At 41.1% G+C, this 26,103-nt stretch overlaps 1 protein-coding gene across 2 annotated transcripts in view; it reads right to left on the reverse strand.

Annotated features, from left to right (window-relative positions):
- The window catches only part of LOC121194221 (CD276 antigen-like), a 227,330-nt gene extending 201,713 nt beyond the window's left edge, over positions 1 to 25,617 (reverse strand). The window contains exons 1-6 of one of the 2 annotated variants that reach the window (XM_041056945.1): positions 25,413 to 25,617; positions 24,562 to 24,635; positions 21,036 to 21,419; positions 20,460 to 20,741; positions 19,508 to 19,588; positions 17,373 to 19,208 (exon numbers count right to left, since the gene is read on the reverse strand). In XM_041056945.1, the coding sequence (XP_040912879.1) occupies positions 18,973 to 19,208; positions 19,508 to 19,588; positions 20,460 to 20,741; positions 21,036 to 21,419; positions 24,562 to 24,592 (1,014 nt within the window). In that variant the 5' untranslated portion in view covers positions 24,593 to 24,635; positions 25,413 to 25,617 and the 3' untranslated portion in view covers positions 17,373 to 18,972. Of the gene's footprint in view, positions 1 to 17,372; positions 19,209 to 19,507; positions 19,589 to 20,459; positions 20,742 to 21,035; positions 21,420 to 24,561; positions 24,636 to 25,412 lie in introns of those variants that run through there. The other variant, XM_041056946.1, reaches the window with a different exon arrangement.
- Between the last annotated feature and the right edge of the window lie 486 nt (positions 25,618 to 26,103).

Here is a 26,103-nt window from a genome sequence, read left to right on the forward strand (position 1 = left end):
CATAAAAATGGTCATAGTATAGTAAGGCGTCAAAATTGGCCAAAAAAAGTCATTTTTCAGAACCGCCTCAAAATGGTTAAAACTCCAAGCCCTGTACACTCTTGACAACCCTAAACACCAACTTCAGTTTGACAAAAAGTACCACAAAAAGGGGGGTCCAAACCACTCCTAAGGCTCTGAAACGTGCTCCTAAACACTTTCTGGGGGAACATTTTTGGCATCTCACACTTTGGAAAATTTTCACTCTCCCAACTCACTTATATGGGGGAACTTCAAATGCTCACAACTCTGGAACCCTAAGTCCTAGAGACTTAAGGGTGGTACCGTTGGACTCGGGGGTACCCACAAATGGGGGGGTAGGACAAGGTCTCATGTCTCTATCTTGCTCCCTGAGGATCGGTCAAAACTGACCCTTGTTAAAACCCCAAATTTTCACTCTCCCAACTGACTTTTATGGGGGAACTTCAAATGCTCATAACTCCGGAACCCTATGTGCTAAAGACTCAAGGGTGGTGCCGTTGGACTCGGGGTACACACAAATGGGGGGGGGGGTAGGACAAGGTCGCATGTCTCTATCTTGCTCCCCTGAGGATCGGTGAAAAATGTCACATCCTCCAAATGTCATAAAAATGGCCATAGTATAGTAAGGCGTCAAAATTGGCCAAAAAAAGTCAAATTTTTTTTTGGCCTCAAAAGTTCATAAAAATGGTCATAGTATAGTAAGGCGTCAAAATTGGACAAAAAAAGTCATTTTTCAGAACCGCCTCAAAATGGTTAAAACTCCAAGCCCTGTACACTCTTGACAACCCTAAACACCAACTTCAGTTTGACAAAAAGTACCACAAAAAGGGGGGTCCAAACCACTCCTAAGGCTCTGAAACGTGCTCCTAAACACTTTCTGGGGGAACATTTTTGGCATCTCACACTTTGGAAAATTTTCACTCTCCCAACTCACTTATATGGGGGAACTTCAAATGCTCACAACTCTGGAACCCTAAGTCCTAGAGACTTAAGGGTGGTACCGTTGGACTCGGGGTACCCACAAATGGGGGGGTAGGACAAGGTCTCATGTCTCTATCTTGCTCCCTGAGGATCGGTCAAAACTGACCCTTGTTAAAACCCCAAATTTTCACTCTCCCAACTGACTTTTATGGGGGAACTTCAAATGCTCATAACTCCGGAACCCTATGTGCTAGAGACTCAAGGGTGGTGCCGTTGGACTCGGGGTACACACAAATGGGGGGGGGGGGGGGGGTAGGACAAGGTCGCATGTCTCTATCTTGCTCCCTGAGGATCGGTCAAAACTGACCCTTGTTAAAACCCCAAATTTTCACTCTCCCAACTCACTTTTATGGGGGAACTTCAAATGCTCATAACTCCGGAACCCTATGTGCTAGAGACTCAAGGGTGGTGCCGTTGGACTCGGGGTACACACAAATGGGGGGGGGGGTAGGACAAGGTCGCATGTCTCTATCTTGCTCCCCTGAGGATCGGTGAAAAATGTCACATCCTCCAAATGTCATAAAAATGGCCATAGTATAGTAAGGCGTCAAAATTGGCCAAAAAAAGTCAAATTTTTTTTTGGCCTCAAAAGTTCATAAAAATGGTCATAGTATAGTAAGGCGTCAAAATTGGCCAAAAAAAATCAAATTCTTTTTTGGCCTCAAAATGTCATGTAAATGGTCATAGTATATTAAGGCGTGAGAATTGGCCGAAAAAAGTCACATTTTTTTTTGGCCTCAAAATGTCATAAAAATGGTCATAGTATAGTAAGGCGTCAAAATTGGCCAAAAAAAGTCATTTTTCAGAACCGCCTCAAAATGGTTAAAACTCCAAGCCCTGTACACTCTTGACAACCCTAAACACCAACTTCAGTTTGACAAAAAGTACCACAAAAAGGGGGGTCCAAACCACTCCTAAGGCTCTGAAACGTGCTCCTAAACACTTTCTGGGGGAACATTTTTGGCATCTCACACTCAGGCCCTGTACACTCAACAACCCTTAACACCATCTTCAGTTTGACAAAAAGTACCACAAAAAGTGGGGTCCAAACCACTCCTAAGGCTCTGAAACGTGCTCCTAAACACTTTCTGGGGGAACATTTTTGGCATCTCACACTTTGGAAAATTTTCACTCTCCCAACTCACTTATATGGGGGAACTTCAAATGCTCATAACTCTGGAACCCTAAGTCCTAGAGACTTAAGGGTGGTACCGTTGGACTCGGGGTACCCACAAATGGGGGGGTAGGACAAGGTCTCATGTCTCTATCTTGCTCCCTGAGGATCGGTCAAAACTGACCCTTGTTAAAACCCCAAATTTTCACTCTCCCAACTTACTTTTATGGGGGAACTTCAAATGCTCATAACTCCGGAACCCTATGTGCTAGAGACTCAAGGGTGGTGCCGTTGGACTCGGGGTACACACAAATGGGGGGGGGGGGGGGTAGGACAAGGTCGCATGTATTTATCTTGCTCCCCTGAGGACCGGTGAAAAATGTCACATCCTCCAAATGTCATAAAAATGGCCATAGTATAGTAAGGCGTCAAAATTGGCCAAAAAAAGTCAAATTTTTTTTTGGCCTCAAAAGTTCATAAAAATGGTCATAGTATAGTAAGGCGTCAAAATTGGCCAAAAAAAAATCTAATTCTTTTTTGGCCTCAAAATGTCATGTAAATGGTCATAGTATATTAAGGCGTGAGAATTGGCCGAAAAAAGTCACATTTTTTTTTGGCCTCAAAATGTCATAAAAATGGTCATAGTATAGTAAGGCGTCAAAATTGGCCAAAAAAAGTCATTTTTCAGAACCGCCTCAAAATGGTTAAAACTCCAAGCCCTGTACACTCTTGACAACCCTAAACACCAACTTCAGTTTGACAAAAAGTACCACAAAAAGGGGGGTCCAAACCACTCCTAAGGCTCTGAAACGTGCTCCTAAACACTTTCTGGGGGAACATTTTTGGCATCTCACACTTTGGAAAATTTTCACTCTCCCAACTCACTTATATGGGGGAACTTCAAATGCTCATAACTCTGGAACCCTAAGTCCTAGAGACTTAAGGGTGGTACCGTTGGACTCGGGGTACCCACAAATGGGGGGGGTAGGACAAGGTCTCATGTCTCTATCTTGCTCCCTGAGGATCGGTCAAAACTGACCCTTGTTAAAACCCCAAATTTTCACTCTCCCAACTCACTTTTATGGGGGAACTTCAAATGCTCATAACTCCGGAACCCTATGTGCTAGAGACTCAAGGGTGGTGCCGTTGGACTCGGGGTACACACAAATGGGGGGGGGGGGGGGGTAGGACAAGGTCGCATGTCTCTATCTTGCTCCCCTGAGGATCGGTGAAAAATGTCACATCCTCCAAATGTCATAAAAATGGCCATAGTATAGTAAGGCGTCAAAATTGGCCAAAAAAAGTCAAATTTTTTTTTGGCCTCAAAAGTTCATAAAAATGGTCATAGTATAGTAAGGCGTCAAAATTGGCCAAAAAAAATCAAAATTTTCTTTGGCTCCAAACTACTCCTAAGGCTCTGAAACGTGCTCCTAAACACTTTCTGGGGGAACATTTTTGGCATCTCACACTTTGGAAAATTTTCACTCTCCCAACTCACTTATATGGGGGAACTTCAAATGCTCACAACTCTGGAACCCTAAGTCCTAGAGACTTAAGGGTGGTACCGTTGGACTCGGGGTACCCACAAATGGGGGGGTAGGACAAGGTCTCATGTCTCTATCTTGCTCCCTGAGGATCGGTCAAAACTGACCCTTGTTAAAACCCCAAATTTTCACTCTCCCAACTGACTTTTATGGGGGAACTTCAAATGCTCATAACTCCGGAACCCTATGTGCTAGAGACTCAAGGGTGGTGCCGTTGGACTCGGGGTACACACAAATGGGGGGGGGGGGGGGGTAGGACAAGGTCGCATGTCTCTATCTTGCTCCCTGAGGATCGGTCAAAACTGACCCTTGTTAAAACCCCAAATTTTCACTCTCCCAACTCACTTTTATGGGGGAACTTCAAATGCTCATAACTCCGGAACCCTATGTGCTAGAGACTCAAGGGTGGTGCCGTTGGACTCGGGGTACACACAAATGGGGGGGGGGTAGGACAAGGTCGCATGTCTCTATCTTGCTCCCCTGAGGATCGGTGAAAAATGTCACATCCTCCAAATGTCATAAAAATGGCCATAGTATAGTAAGGCGTCAAAATTGGCCAAAAAAAGTCAAATTTTTTTTTGGCCTCAAAAGTTCATAAAAATGGTCATAGTATAGTAAGGCGTCAAAATTGGCCAAAAAAAATCAAATTCTTTTTTGGCCTCAAAATGTCATGTAAATGGTCATAGTATATTAAGGCGTGAGAATTGGCCGAAAAAAGTCACATTTTTTTTTGGCCTCAAAATGTCATAAAAATGGTCATAGTATAGTAAGGCGTCAAAATTGGCCAAAAAAAGTCATTTTTCAGAACCGCCTCAAAATGGTTAAAACTCCAAGCCCTGTACACTCTTGACAACCCTAAACACCAACTTCAGTTTGACAAAAAGTACCACAAAAAGGGGGGTCCAAACCACTCCTAAGGCTCTGAAACGTGCTCCTAAACACTTTCTGGGGGAACATTTTTGGCATCTCACACTCAGGCCCTGTACACTCAACAACCCTTAACACCATCTTCAGTTTGACAAAAAGTACCACAAAAAGTGGGGTCCAAACCACTCCTAAGGCTCTGAAACGTGCTCCTAAACACTTTCTGGGGGAACATTTTTGGCATCTCACACTTTGGAAAATTTTCACTCTCCCAACTCACTTATATGGGGGAACTTCAAATGCTCATAACTCTGGAACCCTAAGTCCTAGAGACTTAAGGGTGGTACCGTTGGACTCGGGGTACCCACAAATGGGGGGGTAGGACAAGGTCTCATGTCTCTATCTTGCTCCCTGAGGATCGGTCAAAACTGACCCTTGTTAAAACCCCAAATTTTCACTCTCCCAACTTACTTTTATGGGGGAACTTCAAATGCTCATAACTCCGGAACCCTATGTGCTAGAGACTCAAGGGTGGTGCCGTTGGACTCGGGGTACACACAAATGGGGGGGGGGGGGGTAGGACAAGGTCGCATGTATTTATCTTGCTCCCCTGAGGACCGGTGAAAAATGTCACATCCTCCAAATGTCATAAAAATGGCCATAGTATAGTAAGGCGTCAAAATTGGCCAAAAAAAGTCAAATTTTTTTTTGGCCTCAAAAGTTCATAAAAATGGTCATAGTATAGTAAGGCGTCAAAATTGGCCAAAAAAAAATCTAATTCTTTTTTGGCCTCAAAATGTCATGTAAATGGTCATAGTATATTAAGGCGTGAGAATTGGCCGAAAAAAGTCACATTTTTTTTTGGCCTCAAAATGTCATAAAAATGGTCATAGTATAGTAAGGCGTCAAAATTGGCCAAAAAAAGTCATTTTTCAGAACCGCCTCAAAATGGTTAAAACTCCAAGCCCTGTACACTCTTGACAACCCTAAACACCAACTTCAGTTTGACAAAAAGTACCACAAAAAGGGGGGTCCAAACCACTCCTAAGGCTCTGAAACGTGCTCCTAAACACTTTCTGGGGGAACATTTTTGGCATCTCACACTTTGGAAAATTTTCACTCTCCCAACTCACTTATATGGGGGAACTTCAAATGCTCATAACTCTGGAACCCTAAGTCCTAGAGACTTAAGGGTGGTACCGTTGGACTCGGGGTACCCACAAATGGGGGGGTAGGACAAGGTCTCATGTCTCTATCTTGCTCCCTGAGGATCGGTCAAAACTGACCCTTGTTAAAACCCCAAATTTTCACTCTCCCAACTGACTTTTATGGGGGAACTTCAAATGCTCATAACTCCGGAACCCTATGTGCTAGAGACTCAAGGGTGGTGCCGTTGGACTCAGGGTACACACAAATGGGGGGGGGGGGGGTAGGACAAGGTCGCATGTCTCTATCTTGCTCCCCTGAGGATCGGTGAAAAATGTCACATCCTCCAAATGTCATAAAAATGGCCATAGTATAGTAAGGCGTCAAAATTGGCCAAAAAAAGTCAAATTTTTTTTTGGCCTCAAAAGTTCATAAAAATGGTCATAGTATAGTAAGGCGTCAAAATTGGCCAAAAAAAATCAAATTTTTCTTTGGCTCCAAACCACTCCTAAGGCTCTGAAACGTGCTCCTAAACACTTTCTGGGGGAACATTTTTGGCATCTCACACTTTGGAAAATTTTCACTCTCCCAACTCACTTATATGGGGGAACTTCAAATGCTCATAACTCTGGAACCCTAAGTCCTAGAGACTTAAGGGTGGTACCGTTGGACTCGGGGTACCCACAAATGGGGGGGTAGGACAAGGTCTCATGTCTCTATCTTGCTCCCTGAGGATCGGTCAAAACTGACCCTTGTTAAAACCCCAAATTTTCACTCTCCCAACTCACTTTTATGGGGGAACTTCAAATGCTCATAACTCCGGAACCCTATGTGCTAGAGACTCAAGGGTGGTGCCGTTGGACTCGGGGTACACACAAATGGGGGGGGGGGGGGGGGGTAGGGACAAGGTCGCATGTCTCTATCTTGCTCCCCTGAGGATCGGTGAAAAATGTCACATCCTCCAAATGTCATAAAAATGGCCATAGTATAGTAAGGCGTCAAAATTGGCCAAAAAAAGTCAAATTTTTTTTTGGCCTCAAAAGTTCATAAAAATGGTCATAGTATAGTAAGGCGTCTCAAAATTGGCCAAAAAAAAGTCAAATTCTTTTTTGGCCTCAAAATGTGATGTAAACGGTCATAGTATATTAAGGCGTGAGAATTGGCCGAAAAAAGTCACATTTTTTTTTGGCCTCAAAATGTCATAAAAATGGTCATAGTATAGTAAGGCGTCAAAATTGGCCAAAAAAAGTCATTTTCAGAACCGCCTCAAAATGGTTTAAAACTCCAAGCCCTGTACACTCTTGACAACCCTAAACACCAACTTCAGTTTGACAAAAAGTACCACAAAAAGGGGGGTCCAAACCACTCCTAAGGCTCTGAAAACGTGCTCCTAAACACTTTCTGGGGGAACATTTTTGGCATCTCACACTTTGGAAAATTTTCACTCTCCCAACTCACTTACATGGGGGAACTTCAAATGCTCATAACTCTGGAACCCTAAGTCCTAGAGACTTAAGGGTGGTACCGTTGGACTTGGGGTACCCACAAATGGGGGGGGGGGGGGGGTGGGGGGGGGATGTAGGACAAGGTCTCATGTCTCTATCTTGCTCCCTGAGGATCGGTCAAAACTGACCCTTGTTAAAACCCCAAATTTTCACTCTCCCAACTGACTTTTATGGGGGAACTTCAAATGCTCATAACTCCGGAACCCTATGTGCTAGAGACTCAAGGGTGGTGCCGTTGGACTCGGGGTACACACAAATGGGGGGGGGGGGGGGGGGGAAGGACAAGGTCGCATGTCTCTATCTTGCTCCCCTGAGGATCGGTGAAAAATGTAACATCCTCCAAATGTCATAAAAATGGCCACAGTATAGTAAGGCGTGAGAATTGGCCGAAAAAAGTCACATTTTTTTTTGGCCTCAAAATGTCATAAAAATGGTCATAGTATAGTAAGGCGTCAAAATTGGCCAAAAAAAGTCATTTTTCAGAACCGCCTCAAAATGGTTAAAACTCCAAGCCCTGTACACTCTTGACAACCCTAAACACCAACTTCAGTTTGACAAAAAGTACCACAAAAAGGGGGGTCCAAACCACTCCCAAGGCTCTGAAACGTGCTCCTAAACACTTTCTGGGGGAACATTTTTGGCATCTCACACTTTGGAAAATTTTCACTCTCCCAACTCACTTATATGGGGGAACTTCAAATGCTCATAACTCTGGAACCCTAAGTCCTAGAGACTTAAGGGTGGTACCGTTGGACTCGGGGTACACACAAATGGGGGGGTAGGACAAGGTCTCATGTCTCTATCTTGCTCCCTGAGGATCGGTCAAAACTGACCCTTGTTAAAACCCCAAATTTTCACTCTCCCAACTGACTTTTATGGGGGAACTTCAAATGCTCATAACTCCGGAACCCTATGTGCTAGAGACTCAAGGGTGGTGCCGTTGGACTCGGGGTACACACAAATGGGGGGGGGGGGGGGGGGTAGGACAAGGTCGCATGTCTCTATCTTGCTCCCCTGAGGATCGGTGAAAAATGTCACATCCTCCAAATGTCATAAAAATGGCCATAGTATAGTAAGGCGTCAAAATTGGCCAAAAAAAGTCAAATTTTTTTTTGGCCTCAAACGTTCATAAAAATGGTCATAGTATAGTAAGGCGTCAAAATTGGCCAAAAAAAATCAAATTTTTCTTTGGCTCCAAACCACTCCTAAGGCTCTGAAACGTGCTCCTAAACACTTTCTGGGGGAACATTTTTGGCATCTCACACTTTGGAAAATTTTCACTCTCCCAACTCACTTATATGGGGGAACTTCAAATGCTCATAACTCTGGAACCCTAAGTCCTAGAGACTTAAGGGTGGTACCGTTGGACTCGGGGTACCCACAAATGGGGGGGTAGGACAAGGTCTCATGTCTCTATCTTGCTCCCTGAGGATCGGTCAAAACTGACCCTTGTTAAAACCCCAAATTTTCACTCTCCCAACTCACTTTTATGGGGGAACTTCAAATGCTCATAACTCCGGAACCCTATGTGCTAGAGACTCAAGGGTGGTGCCGTTGGACTCGGGGTACACACAAATGGGGGGGGGGGGGGGGTAGGACAAGGTCGCATGTCTCTATCTTGCTCCCCTGAGGATCGGTGAAAAATGTCACATCCTCCAAATGTCATAAAAATGGCCATAGTATAGTAAGGCGTCAAAATTGGCCAAAAAAAGTCAAATTTTTTTTTGGCCTCAAAAGTTCATAAAAATGGTCATAGTATAGTAAGGCGTCAAAATTGGCCAAAAAAAATCAAAATTTTCTTTGGCTCCAAACTACTCCTAAGGCTCTGAAACGTGCTCCTAAACACTTTCTGGGGGAACATTTTTGGCATCTCACACTTTGGAAAATTTTCACTCTCCCAACTCACTTATATGGGGGAACTTCAAATGCTCATAACTCTGGAACCCTAAGTCCTAGAGACTTAAGGGTGGTACCGTTGGACTCGGGGGTACCCACAAATGGGGGGGTAGGACAAGGTCTCATGTCTCTATCTTGCTCCCTGAGGATCGGTCAAAACTGACCCTTGTTAAAACCCCAAATTTTCACTCTCCCAACTCACTTTTATGGGGGAACTTCAAATGCTCATAACTCCGGAACCCTATGTGCTAGAGACTCAAGGGTGGTGCCGTTGGACTCGGGGTACACACAAATGGGGGGGGTAGGACAAGGTCGCATGTCTCTATCTTGCTCCCCTGAGGATCGGTGAAAAATGTCACATCCTCCAAATGTCATAAAAATGGCCATAGTATAGTAAGGCGTCAAAATTGGCCAAAAAAAGTCAAATTTTTTTTTTGCCTCAAAAGTTCATAAAAATGGTCATAGTATAGTAAGGCGTCAAAATTGGCCAAAAAAAATCTAATTCTTTTTTGGCCTCAAAATGTGATGTAAATGGTCATAGTATATAAAGGCGTGAGAATTGGCCGAAAAAAGTCACATTTTTTTTTGGCCTCAAAATGTCATAAAAATGGTCATAGTATAGTAAGGCGTCAAAATTGGCCAAAAAAAGTCATTTTTCAGAACCGCCTCAAAATGGTTAAAACTCCAAGCCCTGTACACTCTTGACAACCCTAAACACCAACTTCAGTTTGACAAAAAGTACCACAAAAAGGGGGGTCCAAACCACTCCTAAGGCTCTGAAACGTGCTCCTAAACACTTTCTCGGGGAACATTTTTGGCATCTCACTGGAAAATTTTCACTCTCCCAACTCACTTATATGGGGGAAATTCAAATGCTCATAACTCTGGAACCCTAAGTCCTAGAGACTTAAGGGTGGTACCGTTGGACTCGGGGGTACCCACAAATGGGGGGGTAGGACAAGGTCTCATGTCTCTATCTTGCTCCCTGAGGATCGGTCAAAACTGACCCTTGTTAAAACCCCAAATTTTCACTCTCCCAACTGACTTTTATGGGGGAACTTCAAATGCTCATAACTCCGGAACCCTATGTGCTAGAGACTCAAGGGTGGTGCCGTTGGACTCGGGGTACACACAAATGGGGGGGGGGGGGGGGTAGGACAAGGTCGCATGTCTCTATCTTGCTCCCCTGAGGATCGGTGAAAAATGTCACATCCTCCAAATGTCATAAAAATGGCCATAGTATAGTAAGGCGTCAAAATTGGCCAAAAAAAGTCAAATTTTTTTTTGGCCTCAAAAGTTCATAAAAATGGTCATAGTATAGTAAGGCGTCAAAATTGGCCAAAAAAAATCAAATTCTTTTTTGGCCTCAAAATGTCATGTAAATGGTCATAGTATATTAAGGCGTGAGAATTGGCCGAGAAAAGTCACTTTTTTTGGGGGCCTCAAAATGTCATAAAAATGGTCATAGTATAGTAAGGCGTCAAAATTGGCCAAAAAAAGTCAAATTTTTTTTTGGCCTCAAAAGTGCATAAAAATGGTCATAGTATAGTAAGGCGTCAAAATTGGCCAAAAAAAATAAAATTTTTTTTTGGCCTCAAAATGTGATGTAAATGGTCATAGTATATTAAGGCGTGAGAATTGGCCGAAAAAAGTCACATTTTTTTTGGGCCTCAAAATGTCATAAAAATGGTCATAGTATAGTAAGTCGTAAAAATTGGCCAAAAAAAGTCATTTTTCAGAACCGCCTCAAAATGGTTAAAACTCCAAGCCCTGTACACTCTTGACAACCCTAAACACCAACTTCAGTTTAACAAAAAGTACCACAAAAAGGGGGGTCCAAACCACTCCTAAGGCTCTGAAACGTGCTCCTAAACACTTTCTGGGGGAACATTTTTGGCATCTCACACTCAGGCCCTGTACACTCAACAACCCTTAACACCATCTTCAATTTGACAAAAAGTACCACAAAAAGTGGGGTCCAAACCACTCCTAAGGCTCTGAAACGTGCTCCTAAACACTTTCTGGGGGAACATTTTTGGCATCTCACACTTTGGAAAATTTTCACTCTCCCAACTCACTTACATGGGGGAACTTCAAATGCTCATAACTCTGGAACCCTAAGTCCTAGAGACTTAAGGGTGGTACCGTTGGACTCGGGGTACCCACAAATGGGGGGGTAGGACAAGGTCTCATGTCTCTATCTTGCTCCCTGAGGATCGGTCAAAACTGACCCTTGTTAAAACCCCAAATTTTCACTCTCCCAACTCACTTTTATGGGGGAACTTCAAATGCTCATAACTCCGGAACCCTATGTGCTAGAGACTCAAGGGTGGTGCCGTTGGACTCGGGGTACACACAAATGGGGGGGGGGGGGGTAGGACAAGGTCGCATGTCTCTATCTTGCTCCCCTGAGGATCGGTGAAAAATGTCACATCCTCCAAATGTCATAAAAATGGCCATAGTATAGTAAGGCGTCAAAATTGGCCAAAAAAAGTCAAATTTTTTTTTGGCCTCAAAAGTTCCTAAAAATGGTCATAGTATAGTAAGGCGTCAAAATTGGCCAAAAAAAATCTAATTCTTTTTTGGCCTCAAAATGTGATGTAAATGGTCATAGTATAGTAAGGCGTGAGAACTGGCCGAAAAAAGTCACATTTTTTTTTGGCCTCAAAATGTCATAAAAATGGTCATAGTATAGTAAGGCGTAAAAATTGGCCAAAAAAAGTCATTTTTCAGAACCGCCTCAAAATGGTTAAAACTCCAAGCTCTGTACACTCTTGAGAACCCTAAACACCAACTTCAGTTTGACAAAAAGTACCACAAAAAGGGGGGTCCAAACCACTCCTAAGGCTCTGAAACGTGCTCCTAAACACTTTCTGGGGGAACATTTTTGGCATCTCACACTCAGGCCCTGTACACTCAACAACCCTTAACACCATCTTCAGTTTGACAAAAAGTACCACAAAAAGTGGGGTCTAAACCACTCCTAAGGCTCTGAAACGTGCTCCTAAACACTTTCTGGGGGAACATTTTTGGCATCTCACACTGGAAAATTTTCACTCTCCCAACTCACTTATATGGGGGAACTTCAAATGCTCATAACTCTGGAACTTAAGGGTGGTACCGTTGGATCGGTCAAAACTGACCCTGGTTAAAACTCCAAGCCCTGTACACTCTTGACAACCCTAAACACCAACTTCAGTTTGACAAAAAGTACCACAAAAAGGGGGGTCCAAACCACTCCTAAGGCTCTGAAACGTGCTCCTAAACACTTTCTGGGGGAACATTTTTGGCATCTCACACTCAGGCCCTGTACACTCAACAACCCTTAACACCATCTTCAGTTTGACAAAAAGTACCACAAAAAGTGGGGTCCAAATCACTCCTAAGGCTCTGAAACGTGCTCCTAAACACTTTCTGGGGGAACATTTTTGGCATCTCACACTGGAAAATTTTCACTCTCCCAACTCACTTATATGGGGGAACTTCAAATGCTCATAACTCTGGAACCCTAAGTCCTAGAGACTTAAGGGTGGTACCATTGGACTCGGGGTACCCACAAATGTGGGGGTAGGACAAGGTCTCATGTCTCTATCTTGCTCCCTGAGGATCGGTCAAAACTGACCCTTGTTAAAACCCCAAATTTTCACTCTCCCAACTCACTTTTATGGGGGAACTTCAAATGCTCATAACTCCGGAACTCTATGTGCTAGAGACTCAAGGGTGGTGCCGTTGGACTCGGGGTACACACAAATGGGGGGGGGGGTAGGACAAGGTCCCATGTCTATATCTTGCTCCCCCGAGGATTGGTCAAAACTGACCCTGGTTAAAACTCCAAGCCCTGTACACTCTTGACAACCCTAAACACCAACTTCAGTTTGACAAAAAGTACCACAAAAAGGGGGGGTAGGACTCGGGGTACACACAAATGGGGGGGTAGGACAAGGTCGCATGTCTCTATCTTGCTCCCCTGAGGATCGGTGAAAAATGTCACATCCTCCAAATGTCATAAAAATGGCCATAGTATAGTAAGGCGTCAAAATTGGCCAAAAAAAGTCAAATTTTTTTTTGGCCTCAAAAGTTCATAAAAATGGTCATAGTATAGTAAGGCGTAAAAATTGGCCAAAAAAAATCAAATTCTTTTTTGGCCTCAAAATGTCATGTAAATGGTCATAGTATATTAAGGCGTGAGAACTGGCCGAAAAAAGTCACATTTTTTTTTGGCCTCAAAATGTCATAAAAATGGTCATAGTATAGTAAGGCGTAAAAATTGGCCAAAAAAAGTCATTTTTCAGAACCGCCTCAAAATGGTTAAAACTCCAAGCTCTGTACACTCTTGAGAACCCTAAACACCAACTTCAGTTTGACAAAAAGTACCACAAAAAGGGGGATCCAAACCACTCCTAAGGCTCTGAAACGTGCTCCTAAACACTTTCTGGGGGAACATTTTTGGCATCTCACACTTTGGAAAATTTTCACTCTCCCAACTCACTTATATGGGGGAACTTCAAATGCTCATAACTCTGGAACCCTAAGTCCTAGAGACTTAAGGGTGGTACCGTTGGACTCGGGGTACCCACAAATGGGGGGGTCAGACAAGGTCTCATGTCTCTATCTTGCTCCCTGAGGATCGGTCAAAACTGACCCTGGTTAAAACTCCAAGCCCTGTACACTTTTGACAACCCTAAACACCAACTTCAGTTTAACAAAAAGTACCACAAAAAGGGGGGTCCAAACCACTCCTAAGGCTCTGAAACGTGCTCCTAAACACTTTCTGGGGGAACATTTTTGGCATCTCACACTCAGGCCCTGTACACTCAACAACCCTTAACACCATCTTCAATTTGACAAAAAGTACCACAAAAAGTGGGGTCCAAACCACTCCTAAGGCTCTGAAACGTGCTCCTAAACACTTTCTGGGGGAACATTTTTGGCATCTCACACTTTGGAAAATTTTCACTCTCCCAACTCACTTACATGGGGGAACTTCAAATGCTCATAACTCTGGAACCCTAAGTCCTAGAGACTTAAGGGTGGTACCGTTGGACTCGGGGTACCCACAAATGGGGGGGTAGGACAAGGTCTCATGTCTCTATCTTGCTCCCTGAGGATCGGTCAAAACTGACCCTTGTTAAAACCCCAAATTTTCACTCTCCCAACTCACTTTTATGGGGGAACTTCAAATGCTCATAACTCCGGAACCCTATGTGCTAGAGACTCAAGGGTGGTGCCGTTGGACTCGGGGTACACACAAATGGGGGGGGGGTAGGACAAGGTCGCATGTCTCTATCTTGCTCCCCTGAGGATCGGTGAAAAATGTCACATCCTCCAAATGTCATAAAAATGGCCATAGTATAGTAAGGCGTCAAAATTGGCCAAAAAAAGTCAAATTTTTTTTTGGCCTCAAAAGTTCCTAAAAATGGTCATAGTATAGTAAGGCGTCAAAATTGGCCAAAAAAAATCTAATTCTTTTTTGGCCTCAAAATGTGATGTAAATGGTCATAGTATAGTAAGGCGTGAGAACTGGCCGAAAAAAGTCACATTTTTTTTTGGCCTCAAAATGTCATAAAAATGGTCATAGTATAGTAAGGCGTAAAAATTGGCCAAAAAAAGTCATTTTTCAGAACCGCCTCAAAATGGTTAAAACTCCAAGCTCTGTACACTCTTGAGAACCCTAAACACCAACTTCAGTTTGACAAAAAGTACCACAAAAAGGGGGGTCCAAACCACTCCTAAGGCTCTGAAACGTGCTCCTAAACACTTTCTGGGGGAACATTTTTGGCATCTCACACTCAGGCCCTGTACACTCAACAACCCTTAACACCATCTTCAGTTTGACAAAAAGTACCACAAAAAGTGGGGTCTAAACCACTCCTAAGGCTCTGAAACGTGCTCCTAAACACTTTCTGGGGGAACATTTTTGGCATCTCACACTGGAAAATTTTCACTCTCCCAACTCACTTATATGGGGGAACTTCAAATGCTCATAACTCTGGAACTTAAGGGTGGTACCGTTGGATCGGTCAAAACTGACCCTGGTTAAAACTCCAAGCCCTGTACACTCTTGACAACCCTAAACACCAACTTCAGTTTGACAAAAAGTACCACAAAAAGGGGGGTCCAAACCACTCCTAAGGCTCTGAAACGTGCTCCTAAACACTTTCTGGGGGAACATTTTTGGCATCTCACACTAGAGACTCAAGGGTGGTGCCGTTGGACTCGGGGTACACACAAATGGGGGGTTAGGACAAGGTCGCATGTCTCTATCTTGCTCCCCTGAGGATCGGTGAAAAATGTCACATGCTCCAAATGTCATAAAAATGGCCATAGTATAGTGAGGCGTCAAAATTGGCCAAAAAAAGTCAAATTTTTTTTTGGCCTCAAAAGTTCATAAAAATGGTCATAGTATAGTAAGGCGTCAAAATTGGCCAAAAAAAATCACATTTCTTTTTGGCCTCAAAATGTCATGTAAATGGTCATAGTATATTAAGGCGTGAAAATTGGCCGAAAAAAGTCACTTTTTTTTTTGGCCTCAAAATGTCATAAAAATGGTCATAGTATAGTAAGGCGTCAAAATTGGCCAAAAAAAGTCATTTTTCAGAACCGCCTCAAAATGGTTAAAACTCCAAGCCCTGTACACTCTTGACAACCCTAAAAACCAACTTCCAAACCACTCCTAAGGCTCTGAAACGTGCTCCTAAACACTTTCTGGGGGAACACTTTTGGCATCTCACACTTTTCACTCTCCCAACTCACTTATATGGGAGAACTTCAAATGCTCATAACTCTGGAACTTAAGGGTGGTACCGTTGGATCGGTCAAAACTGACCCTGGTTAAAACTCCAAGCCCTGTACACTCTTGACAACCCTAAACACCAACTTCAGTTTGACAAAAAGTACCACAAAAAGGGGGGTCCAAACCACTCCTAAGGCTCTGAAACGTGCTCCTAAACACTTTCTGGGGGAACATTTTTGGCATCACACATTTTCTCCCTGACCCCCCCACTCCCCCCCCCCCCCACACACACACACACTCATGCACTCCATCACAACAACACACAAAATACCACTAATACCACTTGTGCACCAGCATGGTGCAAGCACCTATTCTTTCACTTTGTTTCAAAAACAACAGCTTAACCCTGCAGCCTCCTGAAAGAGACACTCTCTCTCTCTCACACACACAAACACAGATAGTTGCCATGGCGGCACATGCAACATTACATCTTCAGATGTACAAAAAAAAAAAAAATTAATTAAAAAAATAAATGGCAACATGGCCAACAAAACATGGCCTTTGACCTTCTTGACTAATCAAAATTACATGAACCAAACGTGGGTCTGTGTCTGGAACTGCCTACTAATGTGATGCTATCTGGATACTCAGCGAGTACATACTCCATTCTACTTGCTAAATGAATGACTAAATATGCCATTACCAAGCTGACCATTCACACTGAAGTATACAGGCAGTATCCCCCAGAATGCATTTCACACCAATCAACTAACTAGCGCCTCGCTGGCTTAAAAGCAAATTCACCCGACCTCAGCTTTGTCTTCATCTTCTGTCTCTTGTTCTGTGACTCAGCTTGAATCACATCATGTTAGAAACAAACAGTAGAACAGTAAAAGGCTTTGCATGCAACAGCAATTGTGGTGATATGCATCTGTCAACAAAATAATATGTATTCTTTGCATGAACCAATTTTTTGGTTAAACTGACAAATTGTTTTTCTATAGTTCAATGTCTTTATAGTTCATACCTAATGTTCAGATCCTCAATTTTCTCTCAGTCAGTTGTGCGGTCCACTATTTCTAGCTCATCTTTGTTACTGTTGTTTCGGCCCCTCATATAATACATTCATTAATAAAACAAAACAACATTTCTGATGCCCAGCAAGCTGGGCTCTGTCCAAACATAAATAAATCTGCCTACATCTGCATCTGAAGTTCCCTGTTCAGCCTAGTACATAAACCCCAGTGAAACCACATCCTTTGGTTTTAACACTTTAGCATTTTTATGTGCACAAAGTAAAACTAGGGGCTTTTTGAGTCGATGCAGAGCAGATTTTATTACTATATTTATAACAGAACCAGACGAGGTGTTCCTCCCTTTTATCTCTCTTGAACAGATAACTATGAGAGTGCTATTGGACGTCTCATCTATCAAACTGAAAAGTCAGATCTCCATCTTACCTTCCTACCATAAGCCTGGAACACTTCCTGGTTATCTTTGTTTTTAACTCCTATATCCTTTGGGAAGGTTGTGATCCTGTCTCAATAACATTCATTTACACGCTCTGGTATCTTCTTTGCCTCGTCAAATGAGTATCAAATGTAATTTATTTCGTCTTTTTCATAAAAAAAACGTTGATTCTTTAAGTCAGTGGGATTGGTGTTTTTCATAATCAAGCACAAATGTTGCATCAGATCCTGAAATGAACACAGAAAAAACACAAAAACACAAAAACACAGTAGAGATTTGTCAGGAATTTTCTTATGTCTAGTCTTGCATCCTGTTGCTGCACCATTACTGTAAAACCACAGTGTTCAGCTTTTACGCTCCTTTAAGATTAGATCATTCCAAAATTAAATCACAACAGATTCTTACATTATACAGCTTACAGTGGACACTGTGGGTCTGTACTAAAACTACTGGTGCACTTTAGAAGTGCTCTACGGCAACATTAACAAAATGCACGTTTCCTGCACTTCCTGTAATATTTTTCTGTAGTGCACAGCAAACACAGACAGGATGCCAGTGCTGCAAGAGGGTGGAAACAAGACTTTGACAGACATTTGTTCACATCAGCATGAACAAAATATAAATATAAACATGTATTTAGACAGGTATTCGTGGCTATTCACATCTTGGCATTGACTTAGTATGTAATCACATATGAAAGGTTAAATAACCACTCATACTGGTTTTTTAAATCAAGACTTTGAAGATCAGTAATCAACAGTGGGAGGGCAAGAGAGTGAATAATGACTCAACCAAGTAAAAACCTGTGAGTCATCTTTGACTCAGATCTGTTGAGTGTCATGTTGAAAAAGTTTATAAAGCTCATAATGGTCTTGATCCTACCTATTTATTTATTTATTTATTTATTATTTATTTTTATTTATCGGATTTGCTTTTACCCTATGAACCCTCTGGAAACCCTCAGGTCTTATGGTCGTGGTCTTTTAATTAAACCTAAAGTCAGATAAAAATCTACAATGAGGCCTCCTTTTATTACTATGGTCCACGTCTCTGGACCGGCCTCCTAGAAGACCTGAAGGCAGCAGAGAAAGCAAACTCAAGACCTTCCTCTTTAATGTGGCTTTTAATTGGTTACCTGGTTTATATTTTAATTTTACTTTCATTTTATGGATTTCTGGTTTTACTCACTCAGTTTCTCAATTAGCATTTTTCTTATTGTTTTTTTTTCAGACCTCACCTTGACTTCTTTCAGATTATTTATTTTATTCTATTATTGGTCATATCTATGTGAAAAGTGCCATACAAATAAATTTGGATTTATTGACTGGCTCATTGATTGATCCTGTTGAAAATGCTGAAATGCTTTGGTCTGACACAACAGTTCAAGAATCTTCTTGTTAAAGATGCTAAACCATTGAAATGGTAGCCATAATAAAGCACAGCAGAGCAGCACAGTCAAGGTTTAATGCAAATGAAAGGCATGTATTTCAGTTGGAATAATAAATGCATAGTGCCTTCCCCAAAACTGTTCTGTCATAGATATCCGCTGCTGTGTGTCAGTTATTTTGCTGGCCACTTTAACAGAAATTCCTAGTAAGGCAGTTGAACCATAAAATATTTGGCGTAAAAAAAGAGTAATATGATTAACCAACTGTCTGCAATAGTGTTGATTCCAGTTTTGATTTATACTGCTGACTCTTACTTGTCTTTGTCACTTTCGGTGGTGTTTGTTTCACCTAAACTTTTCAGGCTGTCACTTCTTTTTTTGCTCTGCGTCATTTGATGTAGAGACGTCATTTGATGCATATTTTGATTCTCCATCTGTGACATGTCAGAAGAGTCATCAGCAGGATTTCCCTGAGCCTGATGATCTTGTGCCCCTGAAGCTGATGATTCTTCTTCCCTCTGCATGTGTCTCTGGCTTCTTCTTATATCTGGAAGAGAAACATTTTAGTCATGATGATAAAACAAAACAGCAGTATATGAAGGGGCGGCAGAAAACGTTTTTGTTATTTTTAGCCAGGTTAGTCTCATGGCTCAAGGGATGACAAAATTTGTCACTGGGTTGTTAGGATGAAGTAAAATAAATTTGGATACTGTTTTTTTTTTGTTTTGTTTTTTTACCCACCCTTACAACTGAAGGTGCCTCAGATAAGAATAAAAGCATTTTTATCAGCTCAGCTCTTCTCACATTTGGACAATGGTGGATGGATAGTAAGAGGACATCATTCACCTGAGCAAAAAATCCAGCCCAGGATAGCAATCGCACCAAGGACAGCAAGGGGCAGAGCAGCTGCAAAACGAAGTATTTTTGCTGAAACAGACAGATGCAATACAAGAGTTGTCACAGCGTTTTAATATATAGTTAATATAGTTTTAATATCCTCAGATAATAGTGAACATTATAAATTATGACTGGCAATTTGTGCAGTTGAGGTATTGTGAGGACACTTCACAGTGAAGAATGAGAAAGAATAATGTGTCCATATGTAAAATAACTCCTGGAACTTAGCATCACAAAGTTACAGTGTCTCTGTGTAAGTGTCTCTTTCTATCGAGCATTTTTCATGCTACTCTGTACCAACAGCAGACCTATACTGTTGTCAGTTACAGTCAGTTATCTCACTCTATGTCTTTACATGTGAATGTGCAGTGAGGACAAAGATGTTTTCTCATCTGAAACTTCAGTCATTATTCTGCTGTGAGCAGAGGGGGAGTGGCTGTGGTAGGATAAGCAGACCACCAGCCTCAGAATCTGCATGAAGGCATAAAATCATTTTTCAAAAACTGTACTGTGAACAATTTATTGAATATAAAAAGTAAGAGATATGGTAAGTACAGTTTACTAAAAAAAAAAAAAAAAAAAAAAAAAAGGAAAAAATATAGCAAATCACAACCCACCTCTGAACACAATTTTGGTATTTATTTCCATGAAATTCCCATCTGGTCAAACTATGTCTTACACAATGACCTTGCCAACTTTTTGTGTGTGTAGAATATTTTAAATAATCACATAATTGCATCGGCACTGTGAGTACTCTATTTTTAGCTTTGTGCAGTGGCAGCACAGAAGTAGCCTTTAATTACTCTTCAATCTGCCTGTGTGCACATAAACTACTAAATGAAGCAGAAAGGCAGGTGAAAATTTGGCCAAAAATGTTAAAAGGAAATCAACATTTTAGTACCTGTAGGAGGTGTTATGTCTTTAGTAGCACTCAGAATCTGGTTTGAGGTTGGGTTGTAAATTGTGCACGTCACGTTGTTTGACCCTGTGATGTTGGCTGTGCTGCTGACGTTGAAGGTGTTGTCTTTTTCAAGAATTATGGTGGTGTGAACTTTATGTGCTTCCAATGTACGTCCATGTCCATCGCTCCATGTGACATCAGGTTTAGGGTAGCCTCCCGCCGTTCTGCATGAGGCTATCATCTTATTTTGGTTTATCTCAATTATAGGATCCTGGAACGGAACTGGAAATGGATTGGGATTTTTCTTTGTTATGAATTTGTGAACATACATGTAAACTTTAGGTTAACAAGGTAGATAGACATACAAAAATACAAATAAATAACAACATACATTGGAAATGTATGGTAATTTTATCATTACAAGAAAAATGATTTTTAAATGTAAAATATTTGAACCCCGTGAAGTAGACCAATGCTCAATAGGGATAACCTTAAATGTAAGTATAGATGAATAAAGTTTATTCTAAATTAAATGATTTTACAATAACAAGGGGAAAAAAAGAGGAAATTACCAACCTGCTACATACAGGGTCACTGGACAGAGATGAACTTTTGATGGATTGTTTCCTGGCATAAAAAAAACTTTGAGGGAGATCTGGTCATCTTTCAGTGTCAGGTTAGTAATGATGAGTGAGAAGTTTCCAAATGGTAATTGATCAGGGAAGATCTTAGTCCTATTTTCAAATGAAGAGTTTTGGTGTTGAAACTCTTGTTTTCCCTTTACGTAAGCATGCACAACAATGGGAGAAGAGTCTTGGCTTTGCCAGTATATGAGGCTTTTAGTATGATCGAATGGTCCACTGAGGGTGTGCTGGCATGACCAGAGCCAAGGAGCTCCTTTGGTTCCATTGATACTGATGCTTTCAGATGATAATGGAAGCAGTCGAAACAAATGAAAACCTATAAAGAAGAAAGAAAAATATTCAGTAGAACCAAATAAGAACAATCCAGGGCCCTTAAATTTGAAATTTAGTCTGGCATCACCAGCTCAATTTGCACTTGTGAATGGGTTTGGAACCTCTCCGTTTATTTTCAGTTTTCAAAGTGTATTATCAACAGGTAGCAGAACAAAATGCCTCTGGGCTCCTCTGGAAAAACCCACCGCCAAAGCAATAAAAAGTGTGATGTAGTGCAGAGTGAGCATGCAGAAAAGAGTGAATGTGAATGAGTGCCGTTGATTTTGCCCTAAGTATTTGAAAATACTTAAGTGTTATTATTCATTCCACGAAAGCATTTGAAAAAACAGCAAAGACGAAGAACAAGTGATTGATTCAGAATTGTGTTTGACCAAAAGTCCCATAAAAGCAATATGCACTTGTCGAAAGGGTATCTCTCCACTTTCCAAACGGGATTTACCATCTTTTAGACGATGGAAACAGGAAGAAAAACAAGCCAATTCAAATGTAGGAGCGTCAGATAAAAGGGACCTGGGAGCCTACTCCTTCACAGATGGTGAAGGCTCTAAATAAGTTTTGCCCTGGTCCACTAACTCCAAGTCAGATAACCATGTCCACACAGCAAAGTATTAGAGAGGAAAGCTTGATGTAAAGGGGTGAACGGTTAAACTCCTGCTTGTTTTTTAGACTCTGTAACAGGAGCTGGCATGTCAAATTTCTCATTAGCATCCACTTTGTAGGCTATCATGTTAAGATTTGATGACTGATGGTGTTGTATTTGGCTGAAAGTCACCTGTTATCACAGCCACTAGTTAAACCAAAAGCAGTGCATGTGATTTGTTGGTGTGAATACTGTCTCTTTACAATAGCCATCATGATGTTGTGCAGCAATATTTAGCATGGTGCTGCTTTTGGTAGACTCCAGGATACCAAATATAACATCTAACTAGCACTATCTGTTGTATAGTTCTGACTCATCGTGGACTCCAAGCTGCAAGGCAGTGATTGCAGGTTCGGTTACTTCCCTGATCTGTTTCTATTTCTCAGCTGTCCACTGGACCTTTAGTAGGCCACAAGCAGCAGAATGTTAAGCATTCAAGTTGGTGAGGTCTTAAGCCAGAAGAGAGGCTGATGTGGAGAAAGCTTAAGAGTGTAAGAGTGCAGTTTTCTTTTCCAATGAAGACAGATTTTGCATCCTGTCTGTCTCACTTTCTCTACTAACAAGCTGCATATACCCACACAAACAATCTTAGTGAGATCCTAGTGTTAGTAGCAACTTCGAATAGAAAGATATGTTTAAAGGCGTTCTCATAGTCCTTTGTCTCGCTCACACTTGAACATCAAGGAGTGTGATTATTTCTTTTACTTTGATATTATCCAAAGTCAACAATCCTGTCATCCTCTGCCAGTAAAGTACTTCAAATTGCCCTCATCACGCTGGTGTTATAGAATAGTTATTATTACATATAGTAATATATTTATAACTACGCTTAAACGCTAATAACTGTACGATGTTTTCCATTTATTTTGACCATTTTAATTAATTCAAATTCCAAAATTTGTGGTGAATCATTTATGAGATTTAATGAGACTGATCTGAATACCCTGATGGCACCTACACTTGGTTTACAACAAACAGAAAAGGGGTGATTCAAAAAGAGGTTTGTGTGTGTTATCAGATGCTGTCCTACACTTTTACACACACCTATTTCCTGTAGGTCACTCTCAGTGTATGGGGAGAGTGGGACAGGTGGAAAGGTTAAGGGTCCTCTTTTAGAGGGAGCAAGGAGAAGCGGGCCATATACATACATATATACAATGAACATCAGCTAATGAAAAACAGACATTGCTTTTGCATTGTGATTCAACAGAATATTCAACAAAATAATTAAAAACTAATGAAACTGGCCTGTACAAAAATGATGGTACCCTTAACCTAGTATTTTGTTGCACAACCTTTTGAGGCAATCTCTACAATCAAGCTCTTTCGGTAGTTTCCACAGATGTTCGATGGGATTTAGATCAGGACTCATAGAAGGCCACTTCAGAATAGACCAATGATTTGTTCTATCCTTTGGTATTTTTAGTTGTGTGTTTTGGATCATGATCCTGTTGGAGGACTGAGACCAAGCTTTCTGACAATGGGCAGCACATTTCGCTCCAGAATGCCTTGAGATTTCATTGTGCCCTGCACAGATTCAAAACACCCTGTGCCAGATGCAGCAAATAGTGACAGAAGATGCGATCCGACACTAATGTATCATGACCTTGGACTACACACTGAATCCCTTTGAAAGTTGTCTTTGGCTCTTTGGTTACCATTTGTATATTTCTTGCTGCTACAGTCCCATAGACACTAAATCTCTTACTTCTATTTGCACCTGTCGTCACAGGAATATTAAGCTGCTTGGACATGGTCTAATAGCCTTTACCTCTAACATACATGTCAATAATTTTCTTTCTGATGTCCTCAGACCACTCGCTCTTTTGCTTTCTCTGGTCCATGTTCAGTGTGGTGCACACCTTGAAACCAAATACCAGAGTGGCTACTTTTCACCCTTTATATAGGCAGACTGACTGAATACAAGTTTGAAGACACCTATGATGCTAATTACAGGACACACTTTAGTTTAATATGTCCCCATGGTGAAATTATACCAACTAATTTGTACAGGCCAGTTTCATTTGTTTGTTTTTTAATGATTCTGTTGAACCACAATTCATAAATTCAAAAGCAATATCTGATTTTCATTAGTTGATGTTCATTAAATTATTACGTATTATTGCTTTTGTCAGTTTCAAGTTATTTCAGTGACCATTGTGGGTTTTTCTTTAACGAAGGGGGACCAACATGGTACCCTGGCACACTAGTACACACAAGTAAATGTAACTCAGGCTTCTCTTATCTTATATGTGTTTAATCATCAACTAAAGAAATAGGTTTTGCTTTGGAATCTATTTGTGTGCCACAACTGTGATTGGAGAGTTAAACTGAAATAGAGAAGTTGGTCATGTTCGGTTGTAGAGCAAAAGTTACGAGAAAACAGATATGAATCTACATTACATTATTTCACTAGCTATATTTCTGCATTAGTGAATTTCTTCATCTGTGTGAATTAATAAAATTTTAAGTTAAGATAACTTACCAATCAAGAAGGCAGACATATGTGGCTTCATAACTCCAGCTTTAAAAAAATCTACTTCACATGGTGTCACAGCACTGAAAAAAAAAGAAGTGAAAACCTGATGACGCACAACATTGCAAAGGGAAAGGAACTACCGGTTTGCATTTCCCTTCCTCTCACTGTCTCTCCCCGTCTCTGTCCTTAGCTCTCTTATTTCTTGACTTGAGTCGAGCTGAGTTAACTTTATAGCCTTTACAACAAAGGTTGTTAGGAACTTTGGTGAGCTCAGTATTTCCCACTATGACTTTCACGCTGTCACACACATTGATTTCATCCCCCTGCCACCTCTTTGCTTTCTTGTCCACACACAACATGAAAAACTTCATCTGTTGTAAAACAATCAGATTACGACTGATTAGATGTGTGGGATCTGACACATGACATGAAGGGAAACTGAAGGGCAACTTACAAGTTTGATTAATATTTTCCTAACCAAAAGGTAGGTCTTGTAAAAAAAAAAAAAAAAAAGTAAATAGTACATATAGTCATATGTTTATATGTTTTTGTATATACAGTGTATTCTGTCCCTTTCTAGAGTCTTGGAGGCTAAGACAAAAAGTATCTAAAAACAGATTCAAATCCTCTCAGACTTTAACCTGCAGTGTTTGTGTCGAGACTTAATGTTTAAAAATGTAATGTTTAATGATTAACTGATCAAATTCTCATAAAATAAAAGCTTTAAGATTATTGTGAAATATCCTCAAATGAAAACTTACTGAATAAATTCTAAGCTCCACACAGTTCACAAACATTCCACTGTATTTCAATTCAGAATCCTGGCTGTACAGTAAGTAAGTAAAATCAAAACTTACCTCAAAGGTCACTTAATTTGTACCAAAAATTCAGTCCTCCTCTAAAAGGATGTGCTAAGATTCACTACCATTCATTTAAACAAGCTTAAACATGTAATTTGCTATTATTAGACACAGAGTACTGTCAGCACTGTCAGCTTTGAGAATGATAGTTTTTAAATATTTACAAATTTATAAATGCACCGATTGCATGTCTTAGCACTGCTGCCAGGAAACCTAAAGAAAGAAGATAGGATTTCGCAACAATGGAAATTTTTTTACAGATCAAGGAAGTAAAAAGAAACAAAAGCAACTGGTTCACCAAAATGAAACCAACCATCTAATTATTTTAATACCTGCAGCTGTGTTTACCCATTATCATTAATTTACACAATAAATCATACCTAATACTACATACAGCATAGTAATCACAATGTAAGATTGAGTAATATGGGTTTAAAACTAAACCATAGCATCAAAGGTGTCTTCTCATGTCTTGTCTGATATACTGCAGCTGCAGATACCAACGAGTGGTGGACTTGTCTCATTTATTCATTCATTCATTGTAATTCATTCTTGCCATCAGCAGTTTTCAGTGTTGAGAAAAGGGAATGTAAAAAATGCTCAGAAAGATAATGTGCTAATGTGCAATGTGCTAATGCTAAGCTAGCTAATCCTGCAGAGCCTCATAAGAGCGAGAATCTGGGTACGT

Source organism: Toxotes jaculatrix, chromosome 15, assembly GCF_017976425.1.
Source record: "Toxotes jaculatrix isolate fToxJac2 chromosome 15, fToxJac2.pri, whole genome shotgun sequence".
Lineage (NCBI taxonomy): Eukaryota > Metazoa > Chordata > Actinopteri > Toxotidae > Toxotes > Toxotes jaculatrix.